Below are 25,418 nucleotides of genomic sequence, written 5' to 3'. Positions count from 1 at the left end.
GACAGGTTAATCAGATAAGAGTCCCAAGACTTTTTTGCTCGTGCTGGCTTCGAACCATGATCCTCAGATTCAGCCTCTTGAGTAGCCAGGATTACAGGTATGAGCCACCAGTGACAGATTCTCTCAACCTTTATTTTTTAAAATGATATAATGCTTCTAAAACTATCTCTTGCTTGATTACATTTACACTAGGCTTATGATCTTACACAGCAACAACTGTATATTAAAGGTATTAAAATGTCTAATGTAATAAAATAAAATACAGCTTATAGAAAGATAACGGTAACAAAAAAACTTGACTGTGGCTGAATTGGGAAAAGCAAAGTATATTTCAAATGGCATATTTTGCCTCAGAGAAACTAATATTGATAAAAGTTGGCAGTTGAAAGTAGTTGACATTGGAGTAACTTGCTTATCAAATTTTTCAGTTTACTTTTAAAATTGTTCTGTCATTTTGACATAAAATTTAAAGCTGCAAGTTGCTAGATTATCAGCGAGATGTACACACTGGAATAAACAAACAATATATAAAGTAGGAGCTTTATTTCTCCAGTGACATATTTATAGTTTAACATAAATTAGAGGCCTGCTTGAACACCAAATCCAGGACCTTTAGGTGGTTCAGTCAAAGAGGTAAGACCTCCAGCTGGCTCACAACAGAAACGTCCACTCCTGAAAAGAAAGCAAATACTTTAAAATTGACTACTTATAATTGATATCTATAAAATGTTTCTTTAAAATTTGTAATTGTTAAACCAGATGTTATGGCTTATATAGTATTCTTGGCTACCTGGGAGGCTGAGAATGATTTGAGGCCAGCTCTGTCAAGAAAGATATAGGAGGGCTGGGAAGGTGGCTCAGTGGTAGAGTGCTTGCCTTGCATGCATGAGGCCCTGGGTTCGATTCCTCAGCACCACATAAGCAAAAAAGAAAAAAGCTGGGAGTGGCGCTGTGGCTCAAGTGGTAGGGTGCTAGCCTTGAGCTGAAGAGCTGAGGGACAGCGCCCAGGCCCAGAGTTCAGGCCCCACGACCGGACCCCACCCCCACCCCCAAACAAAGAAAGATATAGGAGACCCCTTCTCAAATTATAGCTGGTGTCATCCCAAACAACAGCTAAAATTGGGAGGGCTACTGCTGGATGTGATCTCAACATCAGACAGCCTAAAAGTAGGTAATTGCTCAACTATGTTTGGGCAGAAAATGTCCTAGCCTAAAAATGGTGAAGAATAGTTTGGAAGGCATGCTTCAGCAGTATTATGCCCACTTACCAAGTGCAAAGCCCTGAGTTCAAATCCCAGTACCACAAAAAAGGGTATTTATAACTATTACCTCACAGCAGCCCAGTTAACTATCTTCCCTCACCTTAATAACCAGCATGTTATTTAATTCAAACTTTCTACTGCAACAAAATTATCTCTTCCTAAAGTCAATTGTGAAAGATTAAGATTCACCATAAATATTAGTTCCCTTGTATAAAGCAGTATACATAATCTAATCTATACAACAATGCCATTAAATAAGTGATACTGGCATTATTTTATAGACACTAAAACCAAGTTTGGGAATTAGATGTTTGTTAAAGAATCAAAAATAACCCAACCGTAGGGGATGTATTTTAAAACTATTTTAATAAGTGAAGGAAAGCATGGCATTTTTATGTGAATTTATTAACTTTAATATTATTATTTTAAAATACAATGTCAATGAATAGAAAACAAATTAGTTTTTGGAATAGAAAACCATTATTAGAAAAACCTAAACTTGGAGGATGTCCTTTGAAGCAGTGGACTCTTAAATCTATGTATATTTGCTTTATCAGGGCTATATTCTTACATTTTTTTATAAGTACCAGAACAGAGTAACCATTACAAAGAGAAAACAAAAACCAGTCCCACAAGGGTATTTTATAAAGAAAGGCAGTGTAGAAGTAGAAAAACCCATCTTTTTTTACACATACACATATTTTATCAGGTAACTAACCTTTCCTGTTCCTTGTTTGAACTTCACAGTTAGGGTTCTCGCAAACATCTGTATAACTGCACTCCACTTACAACTTGCTTCTCATTCCCTTGTTCATTTACTTTGTTCCTACTATAAAACATGTATAATTTCTATCTCTTGAATCCTTTCTAGCTTTCCCCTTCATTTTTGTTATCAAATATGTAAAAATATCATTTTTGAGGGAAGAAAATGATAGCATAAGATCATGCAAGCCATCACAGTCCATAAGAACTATGTAATGTATAATGAACAATGCCTACAAATGCCTACAAAGTAAACAAAAAAAATAGTAATACCTCTTGTTCAGTATAAAAATAGGACCAAAAGCTGTCACTGTATAATATCTATTAGTACCTAAACCTTGTAGGGTAAGTGGCAAATATATGTAAATTTTTTATGCATTTCTTTTTTTTTTTGGGGGGGGGGGTACAGGGGATTGAATCCAGGACCTTTTTTGCACTTGCTAGGCAAGTGCTTTGCCACTAAGCTACATCCCAGGCCAAGTTTTGTGTGCGTGTGTGTGCATGTGTGTGTGAAAACTCTTTATTCCCAGAGGTGAGTGTTATGTTCATTATTGTCCCTTGACAATAAATTGTTTTGGATGAGAGTATAAGTTAATTCTGATGGCTTTTAAAGATATATGATTTATAAGTATGTGTGTGTGTATATGCTGATGACTTTTAAAACCATATGTATATATACAATCATATAAATAATCTTAAAAATGAACTAAAAATATTGCAGAAACATTACTAATATAAGTAAAAGGAGACAACATACAACACTACCATCTGTTTTACAAGTAATTCAGGACATGACCTATGTATGTCTAAATCTAACTTTGGACATCTATAAAACGCTCTGCAATTCGTTGAAAAGTAGGTACATTTAACCTACTTTTAACCAACCATGGTGGTAGGTGCAACTTTGTAATCCCAGAACCTGGGAGAATGAGACAGTATAAGGCCAAAATAGGATTTTTACCAAGACTCTGACTCAAAATTAATAAAAGAATAATACCATTTTTTTTGGTCAGTCGTGGGGCTTGAACTCTGTGCCTGGACGCTGTACCTCAGCTCTTCAGCTCAAGATGAGCATTCTACCACTTGAGCCACAGCACCACTTCTGGTTTTCTGTGGTTTATTGGAGATGAGTCTCATAGACTTTCTGGCCCAGGCTGTTGAACCTCAGATCTCAGCCTCCTGAGTAGCTAGGATTACAGGCATGAGCCACCAACTCCCAGCTTAGAATAATACTTTTTTTAAAGGTAGATTTATGTCTGCTTTTTTTTGTATGCCAGTCCTAGGCTTAAAATCAGGGCCTGGGTGCTGACCCTGAGCCTTTTTGATCTATCACTTGAGCAACAACTCCACTTCTGCCTTTTTGGTGATTAATTGGAAATAGCCTCATAGACTTTCCTGGCTGGACTAGCTCTGAACCATGATCTTCAGCTATCAGGCTTCTGAGAAGCTAGGATTATAGCCATGAGAACCAGTACCTGGCTTATGTCAGCTTTTCAAAATAAGAATGGTAAAAGAAAACTAAAAGTAGCTTAAGGCATCAATATTTCTAAAGGCTTTGCTTTATATTAAGAATATCGACCAGGCACTGGTGGCTCACGCCTGTAATCCTAGCTACTTAGGAGGCTGAGATCTGAGGATTGCAGTTAAAAGCCAGCCCGGGCAGGAAAGTCCGAGACTCTTATCTCCAATTAACCACCAGAAAACTGCAAGTGGCACTGTGGTTCAAGAGGTAGAGCAATTGCCTTGAGCTGAAGAAATAAGGGAGAGTGCTCAGGCCCAGAGCCCAAGCCCCATAACTGACCAAAAAAAGAGAATACTAAATCAACAAAATCTAGTGAAGAACCGGTAAGAATTACTGATAAGCAACATCTCATTATATGTTAAAAATGTTTGACTATGCAAGCTAGTTTGCTTATTTATTTATTGTGCCAGTATTGGAACTGGGTGCTATCCGTAAGTTTGGTTGTTTTTTTGTTTTTGTTTTTTAACTCAAGGCTCTACCATTTAAACCACTGCTCCACTTCCAGCTTTTTGATAGTTAATTGAAGGTAAGAGTCTCTTAGACTTTCCAGCCCAGACTGGCTTTGAATTGAGATCATCAGATATCAACCACCTGTCTCTTTTCTTAAGTATCCAAAAGTTAAAATAACGTTTAAGTTAAGTATAAACATAAAAACAGCATTAGCTCAGCTAGGCGTACTGGTTTAGGCCTGTAATACTAGCTAATCAGGAAGTGAGGTTGGGAGTTTGAGGCCATCCAATTAAATGTTGGAAAAACCTCCATCTCAACCAAAAGAAAAGGCTGGGTATAGTGGCTTACACCTGTCATCCCAGTTATGAGGAAAGCATAAACAGAAGGATCTGTCCAGGCCAACTCACACAAAAAGCAAGATCATATCTGAAAAAACATGAAAGCAAAAAAGGGTTGGGTATATGGCTAAAGTGATAGAGGACCTCCTGATAAGCACAAGGCTCTGAGTTCAAACATCACTCTCACAATAAGAAAAACAAACCCCATAAACTTATTTAAAAACTGAATTGTAAAGGTTTGAGGTTTGTGGAAAATACTGTGAAGAAGGGAATTTGGTGGTGGATTTGGAAATAAACATTTAAAGCAAGCATCAGTAAAGGATAAGACCACTTATTCAGAAAGATACTATTATGCTAAATGACAGTTATACTTTGCTTGCCTCCAAACAGAATGATTTTTCACATTGGAAATGCTATACTTCTTTAAAAAGGGTAGCCCAAGGAAGTAGGACAAGAATGAAAAACTTCTTTAAGCAAAGTAGGCAGGGCTCAAGGGTGTTGTAAGTAGTATATGTTTCTCAGCAAAGCAGTAATCAATAGGAGTAGCTGATATTTAATAAACTTATCTTGAATTGACTTCATTTTCTTATTAAAGTATGGGTGAGTAACTCTAGAAAGCAAATTATAGATAGAACCACTCTATATTCTGACTTCGTAATTTAATTTCAGGGAATTATTATGTACAATAAAAATTAGGAAAAGGGGCTGGGAAGATGGCTCAGTGGTTAAAGCGCTTGCCTTGCATGCCTGAGGCCCTGGGTTCGATTCCTCAGCACCACATAAGCAAAAACAAAAAAGCCAGAAGTGGCGCTGTGGCTCAAGTGGTAGAACACTAGCCTTGAGCTGAAGAGCTGAGGGACAGTGCCCAGGCCCAGAGTTCAGGCTCCACGACCGGACCAAAAAAAAAAAAAAAAATTAGGAAAAATGTTTTAAAATGGGGAAATAAACAGTGTATCACTTTTCTTTGCAAGCATCAGATGGCCATTAAAACCTACAAATGAAAGCTGGGCTTTGGTGTCTCATATATATATTCCTAGCTACTCAGCTCAGGAAGCTAAGATATGAAGGCTCAAAGTTCAAAGTCAGCTGAGGCTTATCTCCAATTAACCAGCAAGAAGCTATAGTGTAGGTGTGCTTCAAGTGGTAGAGTGCTAGCTTTGACTGATAAAGCTAAGGGACAATGCTTAGGCCCTTAGGTTCAAGTCCCAGTACCAGCACAAAATAAAAACAACAAAAATACCTAAAAATGACTTGAGATAAAGAAACATATAATATAAAGAAAAAAATTAAAAAATACATATGTATGTGTATATATAGTATTAAGAGAATGTTCAACACCCAAACACATCTGGAATAATGATTTGTTTAGCAGTAAAAGTTCACATTTATATATATATATTTTTTTTTCGGTCAATTGTGGGGCTTTCACTCTGGGCCTGGTCACTATCCCTCAGCTCTTCAGCTCAAGGCTAGCACTCTACCACTTGAGCCAAAGCACCACTTCCAGCTTTTTCTGTTTATGTGGTGCTGAGGAATCGAACCCAGGGCTTCATGCATATGAGGCAAGCACTCTACCACTGAGACACCTTCCCAGCCCTCACATTCATAATTAAAAGAAAAGTAACTGGTATACAACAGCACAGGATGGACAAAACCTGGAAAAATAGTGGATAAGCTGAAAAGTATCCGAGCATTCTAAGTGACTCTAAGTGTAATTAATTGTATATTTTAAATAAGAGTCATAATTAGATTGCATTGCTCAATACATATTATCACATATAGTTATGTACAGCTTAAGGATGAGAATACATCTTAAGAAATGCACCTTAAGGTGATTTTGTCATTGTACAACTATCAGAATACACTTATACAAACCTAAGTATCCTAATATACCTTGACTGCATGGGATAGCTGATTAACCCTAGAATAAAAACCTGTAAATTACTGAACTGAGGACTATGGACAATAATAACACAATGTTAAATATGTGTGTTTAAGCATAGAGAAAAATACTACTACTAGGTAATAGGAAGTTTTGATTTCCATTATAATCTTATGTGATGACCACTGTATTTGTGTTCTCTTGTTAAGCGAAATGTCAACATGAACACTGTAGTTTTAGAATCACACTGAAGTAGAACAGGCCAACTAGAAATCACACAGAAGAGGTAAACAAAAACTGTAACAAAAAGCGATGAAAGCAATCAGACGAAAGGAAGACAAAAGAGCTCTTCTGATTAAGTGAAGAGTTATCATCTGGAAAAAGTATTAAAATTAATCCTGTATTGATTAAATACAGAACTGACAGAAATTAAAATGAGACAAGTCTTCTGGTTAGTATTCTAGGAATATGAACTTTTAATCAACAAAATAGATTCCTCTTTGTAATAGGTTACCCTTCTGAATATTCAGGTAAAAATCATCATTACCTGACCTTTTTTTTCTCCCTTCCTTTTCTTTTTGTTTTTTGAGGTGCTAATGATTGAATCAAGGGTATTCTTACAAGGCAAGAGTTCTACCTAGCCCACATGACAGAATAAAAGAAAAAAACAAAAAACAGAAAAATTCTTGCTTTAGGACGACAGATTAGTTCCTGAACTCCTATGAACTTAACATATGCAATTTTAAAAGTCAAGTTTATGTGAAAGGTCAATTTGATTTAGGTTAAATCATTAAAATGTCTTATGTAAAGGCATACCTTGGCCCAGGTTTTGGAACTTGGCCAGCTTTGAGGTCATCTATAATGTCTTCAATATCTTTAGGTGTCAGATCCTCCTAGAAAAATTTTTACATAACACTGAAATTATTTCCTAATGCTGAAAGCTTTGTAAAGCCCTAATGCCAATTAGTTTACTGTCATCTCTCTTAAGTTCACACGGTAGCTGTTAAAATAGCATCAACTCAATAACTCCAATTATAGTTTATACTGTTAAATGTCAAGTGCAGCAGGAACTGTAGTAGAATAGGTAAAACAATGTGTGTTTAAAGTGAAATGTCTTCATTTAAATTCTGGCTAATCCCTTAATGTGTAGTATTCTTGCACAGGTTATTGTTACTCTCCTCAAGTTTGTTTCTCTGTTTGTGTATCTATGTGAACCTGTTTTTAAGGATTACATGAGAAAATATATAAAGAAGAGTGCCAAGCTAAATTTATGTTGTATCTTTGAAGAAACAGTGAGTTATAAAAACAATTACCACTAATAATTGTAAGCAGATGACTAAAAGCTATCTATGTAAAATCAAAAGACCTAACTTCTGGGCTGGGAAAGTGGCTCAGTGGTACAGCGTTTGCCTTGCATACATGAGGCCCTGGGTTTGATTCCTCAGCATCACATAAGCAGAAGAAAAAAAGCTGGAAGTGGTGCTGTGGCTCAAGTGGTAGAGCGCTAGCCTTGAGCTGAAGAGCTGAGGGACAGCGCCCAGGCCCAGAGTTCAGGCCCACGACCAGACCCAAAAAAGAAAAGACCTAACTGCTACTAACTGAAAGATCTCTTTTGGAAAAATCTGCCTGTAGACTGCATTTAGACAGATAATGCCTCATATGAGGGAATACTTGATTTCCTAATTCCTAACTCCTAGCAAAAATACATACCTAGAAGCCAAAAATTTAAAGAAAACCCAGCTAGCCAATTGGAACACTGAGTGAATTTGGGCTCTGAGTTTTTTTTAACTCAGTGCCTGGGCACTGTCCCTGAGTTCTCAAGGCCAGCACTATACCACTTTTGAGTCAAAGCTCTATTTCCATTTTTTAGGTGGTTAATTGGATATAGGAGTCCCACAGACTTTCCTGCCTGGGCTGGCTTTGAACTGCAATACTCCGACCTCAGTCTCCTGAGTAGCCAGAATTATACAGGTGAGCCACCAACACCCCACTGGCCTCTAGGTTTTTAAAGGTTAAAAGAGATAATCCTCTCAAAATAAGGGTAAAGTAGAAACTTAAATGTCTATCAAAGAAAATAGTAGGAAACTTTTGCATTGAGAAGTGAGGTATAGCAAACACTTTAAAGCAAATATAGGAAGAATATGATAACAAGCATTTCAAGTAGGAGACTTTACCTCTATCTGTAACTTTTTCTACAAATAAGTATGATGACTGTGATGATAAATATAATAACATCTGTAGTAAAGGTAGCAAAATGTTACTATTAAAGCTTTGGTTTTTACACCAAAAGTAATTATTTATATGTAAATGATCAAATTTTACATGATTAGCTATAATCCTAGCTACTCAGATGGCTGTGATCTGAGGATCTTGGTTCAAATGCCAGCCGAGGCAGGCAAACTAAGACACTCTTATCTCCAACTAAGTACCAAAAAGCCAGAACTGGAGCTGTGGGGCTCATGTGGGGCTCAAGTGGTAGAATGCTACCTTTGAGCAAAAAAGCTCAGGGACAAGCACCCAAGCATTGAGTCCAAGTCCCAGGAATGACACACACACACACACACACACACACACACACACACACACACACACACCCCAGAACTAAACCTTCTAGATATCTATGCTAATAGTTTTTTCTTCTAAATGAGTAACTCAGAAACATCTACATGAAATACTTAAAATACTTAAAAGTATGTTATAATATAGACCTTTACATTAAATAGGGTACTCACATAATAGTTGTCATTTATTTGAACCATTGGTGCATTTACACAAGCCCCTAAACATTCCACCTCTGTAAGAGTGAAAAGTTTGTCAGGTGTTGTCTCCCCAACCTTCAGTTCTGAAAATATAAACGATCATCATAAGGACCAGTTTATACATTAATAGACATCCGGTTTAAGAAAACCCCAAACTAATGCAAAGCTCACAATATATTACACAGGTAAACAAAAAGTATTTAAGAGTATTACTTCTTTTCCCTCCACCCCCTGCTGCAATTTGAAGTCATTGCCAGATGGCACTCTACTATCCTGCTGTTTATTTTTGAGATAGGTCTCACTTTCTGCCTGGGTGCATGCCTGAAACTCAATCCACCTACACTGGGATTCCCATAGTATCTGAGATGATAGTCATGTGACACTATACCCAGCTTCTTTCCCCTAAGATGGAGGTTCTCAAACTGGCCTGGGACTGTGATCCTCTACTGAGTCTCCCCTGAGGAATTTCATGTGCATGCCGGGTAGCTTCAAACCACAACCCTCCAGTTCTTGGATTCTTAAGTTCCCACGATTTACAGACATGGGTCACCAGCACTCTGCTAAGAGCATTTGCTTTCTTTAAAGAAGAAAAAGAAAAGGCAGCATGAGAATGATAGAATAGATGAGGTTTATGGGGCACATTGTATATGTGGAAATTAACTTGCTTTAAAAAGTATGTTAAAAGAAAAGAAAAAAAAAGCCAGGGCAAGGTAGCATACCTACAATCCCAGCAACTTAGGAGGGTCAATACAGTATATTACTGATTTTGGAGGTGTGTATGACATTAAGGTTGACACTTACTAAGCAGGTATTCTATCACTTAAGCCATACCTCTAGTCAGCTTAGTTCTGTGGTAGTTGTTTTTTGTTGTTGTTTTTACTACCAAATAATAACAGCTTTATTGAGATACAACTTGAATACCATAAAATTCACAAATTTAAAGTAGACAATCTAATGGTTTTTAGTATAGCTACAGTCTTTGCAGTCTTAGCTATGTAAATATTATTACACTTTTTTGGTCAGTCATGGGGCTTGACTCAGGGCCTGGGCTGTCCTTGAACCCTTTTTGCTCAAGGCTAGCTAGCACTCTACAACTCTGAACCACAGTACCACTTCTGGTTTTTCTGGTGGTTAACTGGAAAATAAGAGTCTTACAGACTTTATTACCCATGCTGACCTCAAACTACAATTCTGAGATCTCAGTCTCCTAATTATCTAGAATACAGGCCTGAGCCAGTAGTGTCTGGTGTAAAAACACTTTTTTACCACCACAAAGAAATCAATTCAGTATTTCTTCTTCACTATCCCAGAAAACCGCTAAGTCTCTCTGTTCATACAGGTTTTCTTCTACTTCATATAAATGAAAAAGAATTTACCTTTGTATCTCACTTGTTTCCTTCATTGGGATACCTTCAAGGTTAATCCTTATTGTAGCATTTATCACTACATTCTAATATAATATTCGATTGTATGGATTTTATTTATTCATTTATTACTAAACATTTGGGTTACTTATACTTTTTGGCTACTGTGAATAATGTTGCAATGAACATTCAAATATTTGGATGCATGGTTTGTATGTACAAGAAAATAGAATTTCTGAATTATACGGTGACTGTGCTAATCACTTTGGAGGAACTATAAAACTTTTTACAAAGTAGCCTTACCAATTTAACATTCTACCACCAATCTCTCTATATCCTTAATATTGCAAACTTTATTTTATGTTAAGTCAGCCCAACCTAGTACTTTTTAAGTGGTCGGTCTTACTCCCTTAAAAACAAATTTTGGGCCTCGTACGAGTGGCTCACAGGAGACTGAGATCTACAGTTGTAAGACAACTCCTGGCAGGAGACTTTTATCTCCAATTACTCAGCAAAAAGCTAGAAGTGGAAATATAATAAGTGGTAGAGTGCCAGCCTTGAGCAGAAAAAAAAAAAAGAAGCTAAGGTACAAGCACCCAGGAACTGAGTTCAAGTCCCAGTACCAGAATAGAACAAAACAAAACAATAATAAAATTATTAGACTGCATTATTTCATTGTGATTGTAATGAAACTAGACTACTATTACAGAGTCACAGAACCAGACTGGTAAAGACTCAGAAAACTTGTAATATATAATTTAAGGTGGTGAGAAAAATTAGACTCATGTATTTTTGGCAAAATAAGGTAATGTCTTATCCAATGATTCTTCTTGTAACAGCAGGACAAGTATGTGGACACATGTATATCAAAGTACAGAATAATAAAATATACAATACAATATGGAGGTAAACATGCTGAAATGGCCAAAAATAAGGTGTAAAATGCCAACCACAAATATGCTACATTTATGTACTGAATAAAGCATATAAAATCTGCAACTAATGTATCAGTTATCAGAATTTATACCTTGCAGCTGGAGTTTTGAACTAAACTGACTTTTCTGCTTTATTACTTCCATAATGCCCAACTTATCTGCAACATGCAAATTTATATTAAGAACCAAAATTAAAAGGTACTTCCTTTTACTTCATCTAATCTTAAAACTGCATGCCTCATCTACATAGCAATGGCAATTTTGTATGAAAATTCCTATTTGCTGTATAAATGTTGGTAAAAACAATAACAATAACAACAACAACAACAACCCACCTATGTGGGGCTTGCAATACAGCTCAGTGATTGATCCCTTATTGAGCCTGGGCATGGACCAGAGTTTGGTCACCAGCATTGAAAATAAAAATGATCAACAATAAAAATGCTATTTTAAGTTTCTTTTTCTAACAAGTTTTTTACTATGTTAATATCTTATTTGTTCCATATTTACTTTTTTTTAATTTACTTGTTATTACAGAAATGATGTACAGAGGGGTTAAAATTACATGAGTCAGGTAATGAGTATATTTCTTTTGGTAGTGTCTTCTGTTCCCTCATTTTCTCCCAGTCTCTCCCCCCTGTCTCCACACACAAGTTGTAGTTTACTTTTAGCAATGTCCAGTGAGCTCCACTGCTGCATTCTGTGCTTTCCCCACCAACACCCTCCCAAAGATATACACAATCCTTGTTTATTTTTTATGTACAACATGCTATCATAAGTGATAGCATAAATCTAGCATAAACAGTGTAAAACTTTAAAACTTCTAGAAGCTTTTTATAAACATATTTTAAAACAAAAAGTAAAAACTCTGCCGGGCGCTGGTGGCTCACGCCTATAATTCTAGCTACTCAGGAGGCTGAGATCTGAGGATCATGGTTCAAAGCCAGCCTGGGCAGGAAAGTCCCTGAGACTCTTATCTCCAATAAACCACTAGAAAACTGGAAGTAGTGCTGTGGCTCAAGCGGTAGAGCGCTTGCCTTGAGCTGAAGAGCACAGGGACAGCACCCAGGCCCAGAGTTCAAGCCCCACGACCGACAAAAAACAACAACAACAACAAAAAGTAAAAACTCAGCTTTGAGGCTGAGAATTATAGAAAACAAAATAGAATGAAAGTGTATGCAAATAGCAGAAAAACAAATGTTTATTAGAAGGTAAAAATAAATCTAGGTGAGAGTGGGGAGGATTGGGGGGGGCAGGGGGAGAATGGGAAGGGATGGGAAGGGGAAACAAAGGAGGAGGCTACAATGCTTGGTAAGAAATGTACTTATTATCTTGCCCATGTAATTGTAACCCCTCTGTACAGTATTTTCACAATAAAAAAATAAATAAAAATAAATAAACTGCAAAAATAAATAAATAAATAAACCTAGCTCATACCTGTAAACCCTAGCTATTCAGAAGGCTGAGGTCTGAGGATCCTGGTTCGAAGCCAGCCAGGAAGAAAAGTCTGTGAGAATCTTAGCTCCAATTAAACACCTAAAAAACTGGAAGTGGAACTGTGGCTCAAGTGGTAAAGGCCCTAGCCTCGACCACTTAAAAGCTCAGGGACAGTGCCTAGGCTCTGAGTTCAAGCCCCCGATTGGCACAAATATGTGTGTGTGTGTGTGTGTATATATATGTATATATATATATACACACACACATATATATACACACACACACACGTACACACACACACACACACACACAGATGGTAGAAGTTAAAATAGTCAAATCTAGAAAGACAACTCTAATTTTAAAAGTTATAAATACAATGTATTCCATACCAAGCTTTTTCTGAATGGCATCCAGTATGCTGTCAGAGTTACGAAGCATGCAAGGTGTGGTAGTGCAGACCTGAATGTGGTATTTTCCAACTGGCTTTCGATTATACATTGTATAAAAAGTTGCAACTTCATATACTCTCATTGGAGGTACTTGTAAAACTTCTGCAACCTGAAATTTAGCAAATTATTAAAGAAGATAATTACAAGGTTTAGTAACTACCTATAAAAAGTATAACTTCAATGTTGGCTTAATTTGCTAAAAACAAAAAAGTTCTTCAAAGGCAGAAAACACACTTGTATCTGACTGTTATACTCTAAATCCTTCAACTTTTGTAAATATCTTACACAAAACCAGAGCCCAGAGAACCTAATCACTTCTCTTTTCATTCCTCCAGAAGGGTGTTTTCTTTAAATATTTGTTTTGAAGTATTAGGACTTTCTACTTGGACCATTTCCACTCACACTTTCCAATTCAAACTGTTCACATGGCAAAAATTTGGGGGCTAAACCCAAATATTTGGAAACAGGTTAATTTTTTTCAAACTTTGTTACCAATTTTTCAAAAAAAATTTCATGTTGCTAAGTCATGTATGGTGTATGCAAATATCTGTGTCACTAGAAAAAAATGGTAAATCAAAGGTAACTACTAGCTGATATTTGTTTATATACTTCTACATTCACATATCTAAACTCAAATTTTATACCTAAAACCTCATATGTGTATATACCCTGCCCCAGAATAATCCAAAAGCTGAATCTTATTGACAATTCTTAATTCCCTTCAATCACTTAGGGAAAGACTAGGACTGAAGAAAAGAGTTTTAAAGCTGTATTCTAGGGCTGGTCTTTGCAAAGTTATTGTGAGTGATTGTAGCTACAACTTTCTAGGTTAGTAAATATACTCTGAGTTTTAAAACCTGCTGTCTGGCATTCTTATAAATTATGCATACATCTACTGACATGAAAGAATAGCTAATTAAATGACATTTCAGTTGACAAACATGTTGGACTTTGCTACATCAAGAACTTTAAAGAAAATGTGCAGGGGCTGGGAAGATGGCTCAGTGGCTTGCTCAGAGCGCTTGCCTTACATGCATGAGGCCCTGGGTTTGATTCCCTAGCACCACATAAGCAAAAAGAAAAAAAGCCAGAAGTGGTGCTGTGGCTCAAGTGGTAGAGTGCTAGCCTTGAGCTGAAGAGCTGAGGGACAGCGCCCAGGCCCAGAGTTCAGGCCCCATGACCAGACACCCCCCCCCAAAAAAAAGAAAATGTGCACTTAATTTGGTGGTTCTAAATCAGGGATGAACATCTGAATTGGTAGAACTCTCATCAAAATGCATGTTAGAGCCCTACTATTATACTGAATAAATGTGTAATAAGACCCTAATTGTCTACTTTGGAAAATCTCCCTCTGGAATCTTGGAAGAGGAATAAGTGAGCTTTTTTTTTTTGGCGGGGGGGAAGAGGGGACCAGGGGTATTGGGGATTGAAATCTGGGCCTCCGGCTTGCTAGGCAGATGTGGTACCATTTAAGTCACATTTGCAGTCTCTCTTTGCATGTTACTTTCAAGGTAGAGTCTCATTTTATGCTGAGGTGTGCTTAGGCCATTATCCTTCTACTTGAGCTTTCCCATGTTGCTGGGGATAACAACCCACACAATCATGTGAAACAATTAGTGAAGATGGAGTCTTGCAAACTTTTATGCCAGGGCTGGCCTTGAACATTGGTCCTCTGATATCTGCCTTCCATGTTAGCTATGTTTACTGCTTAAGCTTCTTGACTTTGTTTTTGTTGTAAAATGGACTATTTCTTGGGTTGGGGAAGGAAGGATAGTGAAATCTCTATATTTCATCTCCTGTCTCTATTTCACACGTATCCAACTCTAAATTCAATAGGACAATACATTTTAAATGCTCTCATAGTAGTTGTTTAATTTGTTTTACTTGAAGCCTTCTACTCGGCAAGACTTCCAAGGGCTTTCCTTTCTCAAAACATACATTTCTGAAGAAAATAAAACAAAACTATGATTACAAACTTAAATAATTATTTAGAGTTGTCTATGTTAATTTTTTAAACAATTTAACTCCCAAAGAAACATGTTTTATTGAAAAATAATCACCTAATCAAATATTTACAAGTTTTTATAATTAAACAAACTTGTAATTTTCTGGTTTTAGTGTGTTTTTTTGTTGTTGTTGTTGTTTTGTACCAGTTCTGTGGCTTGAACTCAGGGCCTAAACTCTGACATTAATATTATCAGGATAATTTCTAGATAAGAAGTTACCACATAGTATCTCCTCTCATTTCGGAAGGAGAATAAATTCAGTACCTTGTTCATAGCAGAGATGGGCAACCACCCATTCTGCCTTTGGGCTAAATCCAGGACTGGAAGCACAGCTGCTGCTTTGTGTCCTTCTGGATAGTTTTTCACAATTGCTTCTATTCTCTGTATAAAAGAAAAAGCACTCATTTTATATATCTGGACAAAATATTAAGTATTTTATAAATTCATTGTATTGTTAAATAGTCATACCTTATAGTTTTCTGGTGTGAAATCAAATGGGATATCTGGGTTATTCTCAGGCGTATCTCTGTGCTACACAAAAGGTTTTCCACAATTACCAAATTGTCGATAAAGTATGAGTAACACTATATATATTATACTATGACTAATCATTTAATTTCTCCACCTTAATTCCAACATGTTGTCAACTTATTCTTTCATCAACATTGACCAAAATGTAATTTGACATCTTGTTTCAAAAGTCATCAGAATTGAAAATGTTTGAACACTTTTAGGAAGTACCCTTTAAAGGGCAAAAGTAGCTTTCATTTTTTTAAAATTCAGTTTTTGTTTTTTTGTGCTAGTCCTGGGGCTTGAACTAAGAGCACTGTCCCTGAGTGTTTTTGCTCAAGACTAGCCTTCTACCACTTGAGAAACAGCTCTACTTCCAGCTGTTAGTTTTTGTTTGTTTGTTGGAGGGTGTCCATAACTAGAGATAAGTCACACAGACTATCCAGCTCAGGCTGGCTTTGAACAGTGATTCTCAGATCTTACCTTCTGAGTAGCTAAGATTACAGGAGTAAGCCAACAGCACCTAGCTAAGTTTAGTTTTTGTTGTTGTTGTTGTGTTTTAATGTAATCCAACTTTCTTGGAATAAGATCTTCTAATTTAATTACCAAATACTACCAGTTATTGGAAGCTTTATGAAATTAAGATTTATAAAGTGCATTTTTCCAAAATAAAAAAGGCTCTCAATTATAGAAAGGATCTAGGTGATATAAGAACACTATGTCCTTCCTTAAACAGAAATTACCCAACATTAAGACCTGTAGGGTAATTGTAACCCCTCTGTACAGTATTTTCACAATTTAAAAAAATTTTACAAAAGACCTGTAGGGCTGTGCATAGTGCTCATACTTGTAATCATGTACTCAAGAGCAAAAGATTGAGAGGATTGCTGAGGAAGGCAAAAAGTTAGCAAGACTCATCTCAACACATGAGCAGTGTATAGTGGTGAACATCTATAAAGCCCAGCTATTCACTCTCTCAGCTACTAGTCAGGAGCCTAGGTAGGAGTACCAACCCCAAGCAAAAAACCTGAGACCTTCATCTAAAAAAGAACACAGAAAAGAAAGGGACTGTGACTCAAGTGGTAGAACACCTGATTTCAACAAGTATTAGCCCTGAGGAGTTCAAACCCCAAAATCAATAAATAAGTATTTTTTAAAAACAAAGCAGGTTCTTGTAGAAAACTAACAAAAAATGTCAGGTCAACAACAAATTGAGTCATACTAAGATTATTAGGAACACATTTGTATACGTGTGATAAAAAAACTTAATAAACAACTTCAGTTTGCCTTTTTAAAAGGGCATTCAATCAGCCCAGCACCCGTGGCTCACGCCTCTAATCCTAGCTACTCAGGAGGCTGAGATCTGAAGATCACAGTTCAAAGTCAGCCAGGGCAGGAAAGTCCATGAGACTCTTATCTCCAATAAACCACTCAGAAAACCAGAAGTGGTGCTGTGGCTTAAGTGGTAGAGCGTTTGCCTTGAGCTGAAGAGCTCAGGTGGAGCACCCAAGCCCAGAGTTCAAGCCCCACAATCCACAAAAAAATTTTAAAAATTTTTAAAAAGTAGAAGCTGGGCACCCGTGGCTCAAGTCTATAATCCTAGCTACTCAGGAGGCTGAGATCTGAGGATCGCAGTTCAAAGCCTGCACGGGCAAACATTTCCCACTAAGCCACATTCCCAGCCCCCCACAGCACCTGGGTTCGATTCCTTAGTACCACATAAACAGAAAGGCTGGAAGTGGCGCTGTGGCTCAAGTGGTAGAGAGCTATCTTTGAGCAAAAAAGAAGCTCAGGGACAGTGTCCAGACCCTGAACTCAAGCCCCAGGACTGGCCATACCAAAAAAAAAAAAAAGGCCAGTGTGGGCAGGAAAAGGCGAGAAACTCTTGTCTCCAGTAAGCCACCAGAAAACCGGAAGTGGCACTGTGGCTCAAGTGGTAGAGCACTAACCTTGAGCTGAAGAACTCAGGGACAGCACTCAGGCTCAGAGTTCAAGCCCCATGACCAACAAAAATAAATAAATAAAGTAGGAATTTGACAATAAAATCAAACGTGAGAGACCAATTTAATTTTAGTCAAAAGTGATAAAGCAGGAAGCTAGTTACAATACCAACTCTAAATCATTATACACTATACACATCATAAGATGTTGCCCTGTAACACAAAAGTTAATCCCTAAATAATGCATCACATCAGAACAAATGCAGTATCTCATCCTTCTTCCCAACAAACTGTGGAGCTTATTAGTAGTTAAACTAATAGAAAAAAACTATAAAGACTAACTGCTAATTTAATTCACATAACATTATTAAAATACCTGAGTTTTAAATGAGTGCCAGTTTAGGATTTCCCAAATCAGTTTCATAATCTTCAAAGTTGGATGAGCATCAATTTAAGAGTCATAGTAATTTCATCGAAGAGTAATTTATTATTCTTAGAAATCCTCTGATGACAGTTTATATTTAGATTCAGCTAGAATCTCACATTTTTTGACATAATGAATTTAATAAATTCTATTTAAACACCTACAATGTCCTACATATAACAAATACTTGTGTTTAAGGTTTTTTTTAAGATTGATAGATACACCATGCAAGCACTCTACACAAAACTATTCTCTCTTCACCAAATATTCTAGATATTACAATCGTTTCACATAAATTTCCACGTCTTTCCATTAATAAATCTGAGTTACTTACCACAAATAAGGCTCCTCCAGCACCATTTTGCACAGATGACTTATGCAAATTCCTTATTTGTCTTCCCTAAAGTTTAAAATATTAAGAAAGCTTAGTAAGTTACAAACCTTAAGAAAATTTTCACAAGGAATTTTTTAGTATTCATAATTTAAAACAACAGAAGAAAGTTATAACAATAAAGTATCTTAAGAAATATGTCCAGGGGCTGGGAAGATGGCTCAGTGGTAGAGCGCTTCCCTTGCATGCGTGTGGTCCTGGGTTCGATTCCTCAGCACCACATAAGCAAAAAGAAAAAAGCTGGAAGTGGTGCTGTAGCTCAAGTGGTAGAGTGCTAGCCTTGAGCTGAAGAGCTGAGGTACAGCACCTAGGCCCAGAGTTCAGCATGACTGGACCCCCCCCCAAAAAAAAGAAATATGTCCAATGTCCTACAGTCTTGCCTATCTCATTCTAGGAGAGGTACAAGGAAATAGAGATCCAAAGACAAGCCTACTGCAGGTCACCAGACAAACTATCAGTTGAAGAATAACCTGTACCAACTGAACTGCATACTATTTCTACTACACTCTACAAACATGCTTTTGGGAAGTAATATACCCTTAACCTACTGCTTTGTACTTTTGTAGTAATTAATTAGATTCTAACTGCATTTAATATTGGACCTTTATAAATATATTTTTCATTCTATACAAATATATCAGCAGTCTCCTCCATTGTTTTTTCAGACAGGGTATCATTATGTAACCCAGGCTGGTCTCAGGTCTGGAACTTGCTTCTGTGCTTAGCCTCCTGTGCTGGGATTGGCCTCAAGAAATTTTTGTGCCTGGCATACCTTTTCAGTTCTTTTATTAAATTAGTTCAGAAACTCCAGCAAACATTTTATTTTGGAAAGCTCTACTTAAGATGTGCAGAAAGTATACCATGGAGGAAACCTATTATTCCACTGCATTTTATTTCTGGGTCTTCTTGCTTTTCCTTTCTCTACCCTAACAACTCTTTTATTCCAAAATTTTAGAATTTCTGCTTTTTTGGATTAAACCAAAATAAAACTGACCAAAGGTAAAGCAATTCATAGAAACCTAACAGAAAAGAGAAAGTTAAGTAAGTAATAAATGTATGTAACATTTTCTTAGGTGCACATATTTCCCATGGTTTCCATGCTTAAAGTAAAAAGAATACCCAGTTACACTTTTTGAAACTCCTTATAGTGTCCTTTAGGCTCAGTATTCCTAAATTCTTTTTCTCTGACATTATCATCTATTAACTGTATGTTCATCACCATAAACTCTTAAACTGTACACATATTGGATTACCAAAAAGTTTACATCATAAAGAGATCATCTGTATACAAATCATAAAAATGAAAAGACCATGAACATAATGCTCGAAAGCTTACTAGTAATTAAAACATGCAATTTAAAATAACATTTCCTACTTAGAACTGTACCACAAAAGAAATCCTGTGCCACTTATGGAAGGAAATCCTATCTAAGAAAGTGCTTTCTTTTTTTTCTTTTTCTTTTTTTGGCGTGGGGGGGCAATCCTGGGGCTTAACCTCAGGGCCTGGGCACTGTCCTGAGTGAGCTTCTCTTACACAAGGCAAGTGCTCCACCACTTGAGCCACAGCACCACTTCAAGCTTTTTTTGTGTGTAGTTTATTGGAGTTTATATGAATCTCACAGTTTCCTGTCCAGGCTGGCTTTGAGCTGTGTTCCTCAGATCTCAGCTTCCTGAGTAGCTAGAATTACAGGGGTGAGCCAAAGGTGTCTGGCTGAAAGTACATTTCTTTACAGAACTGTCATACTATCCTTTGGGCCCTCTGTTGAAAAAGTAGAATCAAGTCTTAATAATGCCTTTTTAATTGTTTCCTCTAGTATTATGGACATACTGTATCATAACTCTGTGAATGTCAAATACCTTGTACCTACTTTATGATATGTAGTAGTGACTACTTTATCAGAGCTGTTTTTAATGATGTCACTCAAGATTTTCTTTCCAGATGATGACTGAGAAACTAATTTTTAAAAAAAAATGGTGCCAGGTACTACAACAGTAACATAAAAAAATAACATTTCCAACTAACAAATTGGTTGAGTTTTGTTTTTTAAGATAATATTGCATTTTATTGGATAAATGGACCTGCTAATGTATTAGGTAAAAATTACATATATAGCATTTTAGAGAAGTAAACTGGCATAATCAGAGAAAGCCTAAAGACATTTTTATCCTTTCATGTGTGTGTGCCTGTACCAGGCTTGAACTCAGTCTGGGTGCTGTCCCAGACCCTGATGGCAGCTTTTTGTGCCCAAGGCTGACACTTTACCACTTGAACCACAGCTCCACTTACTGCTTTTTGGTAGTTAATTTTTCTTATATAGAAATACAAACACAACAGAAAAGTTATAACTAAATGTCAAAAATTCCAAAATTAGAGCCGGGTGCCAGTGGCTCATGCCTGTAATCCTAGCTACTCAGGAGGCTGAGATCTGAGGATCGTGGTTCAAAGCCAGCCCAGGCAAGAAAGACCATGAAACTCTTATCTCCAATAAACCACCAGAAAACCGGAAGTGGCACTGTAGCTCAAGTGGTAGAGCTCTAGCCTTGAGCTGAAGAGCTGAGAGACAGCGATCACGCCCAGAGTTCAAGCCCCATAACCGACAAAAAAATAAAAAAATAAAAAATACAAATTAGTATTTAAGTAGCAGATGACTTTTGAAAAATAATGGTACAGGAAAAAAAAACTAATGCCTATCACATCTGGAAAGAATCAGGGTTAAACAAAAGTGTGGGAAAGAAACATAAATTGTCATTCTAATTGTATTAAACAAACTAATGAAAAAATGGGATCCTAATTAAAAAAGAATTTGATTAAAAGAGCAAACATTCATTTTCAGAATTTCAAATGATTTCAAGTTTCTAATCTAAAAAATTAACTAGTAAACTTAAACATGAATATTACTATATCAGTTTAAATTGCTACTTTTATTTTTATGTATTAATACATATAAACTTTTACAGGTTAGGTATTCTTTTATCTGAAATTCTTAGGCCAGAAGTGTTTCAGATTTGAGTTACAAGTTTTGGAATATTTCATCAATTTTCTAGTTAAACATCCCTCATCTTAAAAAAAACCCTGAAATTTTGGTAGTATTAGAAACTGGATTTCAGAAGTTTTCATATTTTAAGATTAGAGATACTTAACCTGAATCTGTTTAACATTTAAGAGTTTATGATCCAGGGGCTGAGAAGGTGGCTCAGTGGTAGAGCACTTGCCTTGCATGCATGAGGCCCTGGGTTGGATTCCTCAGCACCACATAAGCAAAAAGAAAAAAAAGCCGGAAGTGGCGCTGTGGCTCAAGTGGTAGAGCGCTAGCCTTGAGCTGAAGAGCTAAGGGATAGCACCCAGGCTCAGCGTTCAGGCCACATGACCAGACCCCCCCCCAAAAAAAAAGTTTATGATCCAGAAGGATCCCAAGTATTTTTTACAGTATCTTAGATGATTTTTTTTAAAAAAATCAGATTTGGATATTATTGCCTTATTGTATTTTACAAAGCCAGATTCCACTTATGGACTTTGCAAGTGATCTTCAAACTGCTACTGAATCTAAGAAATACCAGATAATCTTTTCCAACTTGGGATCTTTCAAAGTACTAATGAATGCTAGCCAATGATTATAAAAAATTTCTATCTTCATACATCAAAAGATTGGTGTCTCATGCCTGTAATCCTAGCTACTCAGGAGGCTGAGATCTGAGGATCACAATTCAAAGCCAGTCCAAGCAAAGGAAGTCCATGAGACTCATCTCTAATTAACCACCAGAAAACCAGAACTGGCACTGTGTCTTAAGTGGTAGAGCACTCACTTTGAGTTGAAGAGCTAAGGAACAATGCCCATGCCCAGAGTTCAAGGCCCACAACCGCAAAAAAAAAAAAAAAAAAAGATTAAGAACATGTGCTATCACTGTCACTATAACGTAAGTAACTACTCTCAGATAATAGGATATATCTGTATTTTTCAAACTGTATTTTTTTCATGGTACTAAAATGATATCCCCTTGACTCGAGAACATTTTCTTTAAATATGATCTACTATTTTATGCTATTTTATAATTACATTGTTTTGTTTTTGTTTTTGTCAGTCATGGGGCTTGAACTCTGGGCTTGGGCACTGTCCCTCAGCTCTTAAGCTCAAGGGGAGCGCTCTTTCACTTGAGCCACAGTATCACTTCCAGTTTTTCTAGTGGTCTGTTGGAGTTAAGAGTCTCACAGATTTTCCTGCCCAGGTAGGCTTTGAACAGTGAGACTCAGATCTCAGCTGGCTAAGCAGCTAGGATTACAGGCATGAGCCACAGGCACCAGACTGTTAAGTCTTTTTTTTTTTTTTTTTTGCCCATTTTTCTTGTTGCTTCCTCTTTTTGAACCTTTTCTGTCCAGATATCCATGCTATTTTTTTTTCCCCAAGCTATTCAAAGCTTTTAAAGTCTATTCTCACATAGGTATTAAAATACTCACTGGATTTTAGTTAGCATTACCTTTATTATGCTATTCTTGAGGTAGAGAAGGACTAAAAGTCATATATCATTCCATGTTTATTAAACATTATTTTCCATGTGTTAATACACATAATTTTGTTATATTTTTATAGTTTACTGACCCTTTCTAAATATTCTATTTATTTTACTACAGCAGAATGTTAAACATACATTAATAACAAGAAGAAGAATACTTTTCTGGGTTATAAAGCATGTCTTTATTCTTATAAGTCACATTTCCTAATACTTCCCCTAACCTCTCTCAAGATGTAGACTTTAACTGAACCTAGTAAAATTAAATTTCTTCTACTTTCCATCATAAATACATAATTTTGCAGTTTAATCCTAAATGGTTGCTTCTCTATCACAATCACTTATAGATGTGTCAAGTACAAATAGGGAGGTTCTGAACTCTTCTACTTCTGAAACTGCTAAACCAGATTATCTTTTATGTAATATCCAAGGTAACATACTAACACTTCTTTAGATAGATAAATTAATTTTATGTTTATGTTTTCTTGTCTGTATACCAATGTGCTAGTGGCATTTTGGCATTTTTCCTTGGTGGTACTAGGTTTGAACTGAGGTTATTGTGTTTGCTAGGCCAGTACTCGTCTACCGTCCTTTGTAAAATTATGCCACACCTTAGTCACATTAGGATATAAGAAAATGTTCATGGTAATTTAAAATTAAGTCTTCAGAGATGGTATCCCAGTATAATCATGAATAAGATCCCAAGGTCCTCTTTCTCACTTATCAAATCCTACTCATTCTACCTGTACAATTTTTAAATTGTTACTCCTGATACTCCATTTTTCCTCTATTATCTAGCTCACATCTTCTCATTTCCACCCTAACTTACAGCATTAGACTTGATACTAATCTTCTGCCATCCAATCTTATCTCCAGAGGTACTTCTACACTTCCATACTCTATACTAAAATTGTAATGGGAAAAGGACTGAGTGGTAATAGTGGAACCAATCCAATTATGCTATGTATATAACTAAAATGGATCACTCATTACAGAATAAAATCTAAGGCTTATGGTATGATATACCTAAACCAGATTTTCTCCAGCCTTATCTTCCATTTTGTTTCTTTTCCATCCTACCATTTATTTAGTTCTCTTTGTATTTGAAGCTACCTGCACTTACAACACCATTTCATTTTATACCTCCCACTCATCCATCATAACAAAGTTAATCTCTGCTTCTTACCCACTTATAGGCAAATAGAATCACTTCTACTACCAACCCTTCTACTGTTACAGCAGCATGCATACTAACTTCCTTAATATAACTCAGCAAGTTCAGAAAGGAAGATTAAAAAAAAAAAGACCTACCAACAAATATAGCCATACAATCACTGTATCAGGTGTATTGACACATGTTCAACTTAAGAGTAGTTTTAACTTACAATTAGTTTTTTTGGCTATAAGCCCCTTTCCATTGAGGGAGCTTTTATACAATGTTTTGGAGTTGCCTGCCACCTTTCCACATTAAAACAAAAAACTTCTTCAGGGCCGTTGAGCCAAACAAAAATGGAAATCCCTTGATAGGCTAAAAATTGGGTTTAACTGGAATGAAAAGAGCATCTCATTTCACAAAACGTAAAAGTTACAAAGAAGACAGGTACCAATGGCTAATGCCTATAACCCTAACTACTCAGGAGACTGAGATTTGAGGACCATGGAACAAAGCCAGCCCAGGCAAGAAAATCTGTGAGATTCTTATCTCTAACTAGCAAAAAAAAAACAGAAGTGGAGCTATGGCTCAAATGGTAGAGTACTAGACTTGAACAAAAAAATCTCAGAGACAGCACCCAGGCCCTGAGTTCAAGCCCCAGAACAGGCACATACATGCAAAAAATACAAAACAACTGTTATCATTGAGGGTAGTATCTTCCAAGATGATGGAGTAGATACTTTCAAGCTAAGCCACTGAATAGTAACCATAAACTCTGGGCATAATACTAAAACAAAAACAAAACTCTTCTATCTGAAGGCACTATCAAATCAAAAGCAGGCAGCAGAGGGAGTTTAGTGAGTGAAGCCAGTGAGGCTTTTCTTACAGGTTCCAGTCTTCCCTATGCTGGACAGCAAAACCCAAAAGAAACACACAACCTTACTGTCTTGAAGAACCAGAAAAACCCAAAAGAAACACAGCCTTACTGGCTTGAATAACCAAAGGAGAACCTGAGACAATCATGGCTTTGGAGAAATTCCAGAAAAGAGAGCTAAAATGAGGCAGCATGACATTCTGTATAATTACCAAAATCTGACTCATGCCTATGAGAGTAACAGATACCAAATAGAATAGAGAGCAGTTAGTTATCTTAGAAGAACAGAACCCCTATACTTAGGTGGATAGAGAGCAAATACAACTAAACAGCTGGGCATCAGTGGCACATACCTGTAATCCTGCTACTTAGGAGGTTGAGATCTGAGGATCATGGTTTGAAGAAAGCCCAGGCAAGAAAGTCTGTGAGCTGGGAAGGTGGCTCAGTGGTAGAG

The 25,418-nt window shown here is 36.7% G+C and overlaps 1 protein-coding gene across 1 annotated transcript in view; it reads right to left on the bottom strand.

Annotated features, from left to right (window-relative positions):
* Nucleotides 1-113: 113 nt before the first annotated feature.
* Ndufv2 (NADH dehydrogenase (ubiquinone) flavoprotein 2, 24kDa) overlaps nucleotides 114-25,418 on the bottom strand; it is a 33,277-nt gene continuing 7,972 nt past the window's right edge. The window contains exons 2-8 of the mRNA XM_013036397.1: nucleotides 18,375-18,440; nucleotides 15,635-15,697; nucleotides 15,431-15,547; nucleotides 13,101-13,269; nucleotides 8,949-9,058; nucleotides 7,033-7,109; nucleotides 114-672 (exon numbers count right to left, since the gene is read on the bottom strand). Of these exons, the coding sequence (XP_012891851.1) occupies nucleotides 579-672; nucleotides 7,033-7,109; nucleotides 8,949-9,058; nucleotides 13,101-13,269; nucleotides 15,431-15,547; nucleotides 15,635-15,697; nucleotides 18,375-18,440 (696 nt within the window). The 3' untranslated portion in view covers nucleotides 114-578. The remainder of the gene's footprint in view (nucleotides 673-7,032; nucleotides 7,110-8,948; nucleotides 9,059-13,100; nucleotides 13,270-15,430; nucleotides 15,548-15,634; nucleotides 15,698-18,374; nucleotides 18,441-25,418) is intronic.

Source organism: Dipodomys ordii, unplaced genomic scaffold (genome assembly GCF_000151885.1).
Source record: "Dipodomys ordii isolate 6190 unplaced genomic scaffold, Dord_2.0 Scaffold283, whole genome shotgun sequence".
In the NCBI taxonomy this organism is placed as follows: domain Eukaryota; kingdom Metazoa; phylum Chordata; class Mammalia; order Rodentia; family Heteromyidae; genus Dipodomys; species Dipodomys ordii.
This window is presented reverse-complemented; position numbering and strand designations above follow the sequence as displayed.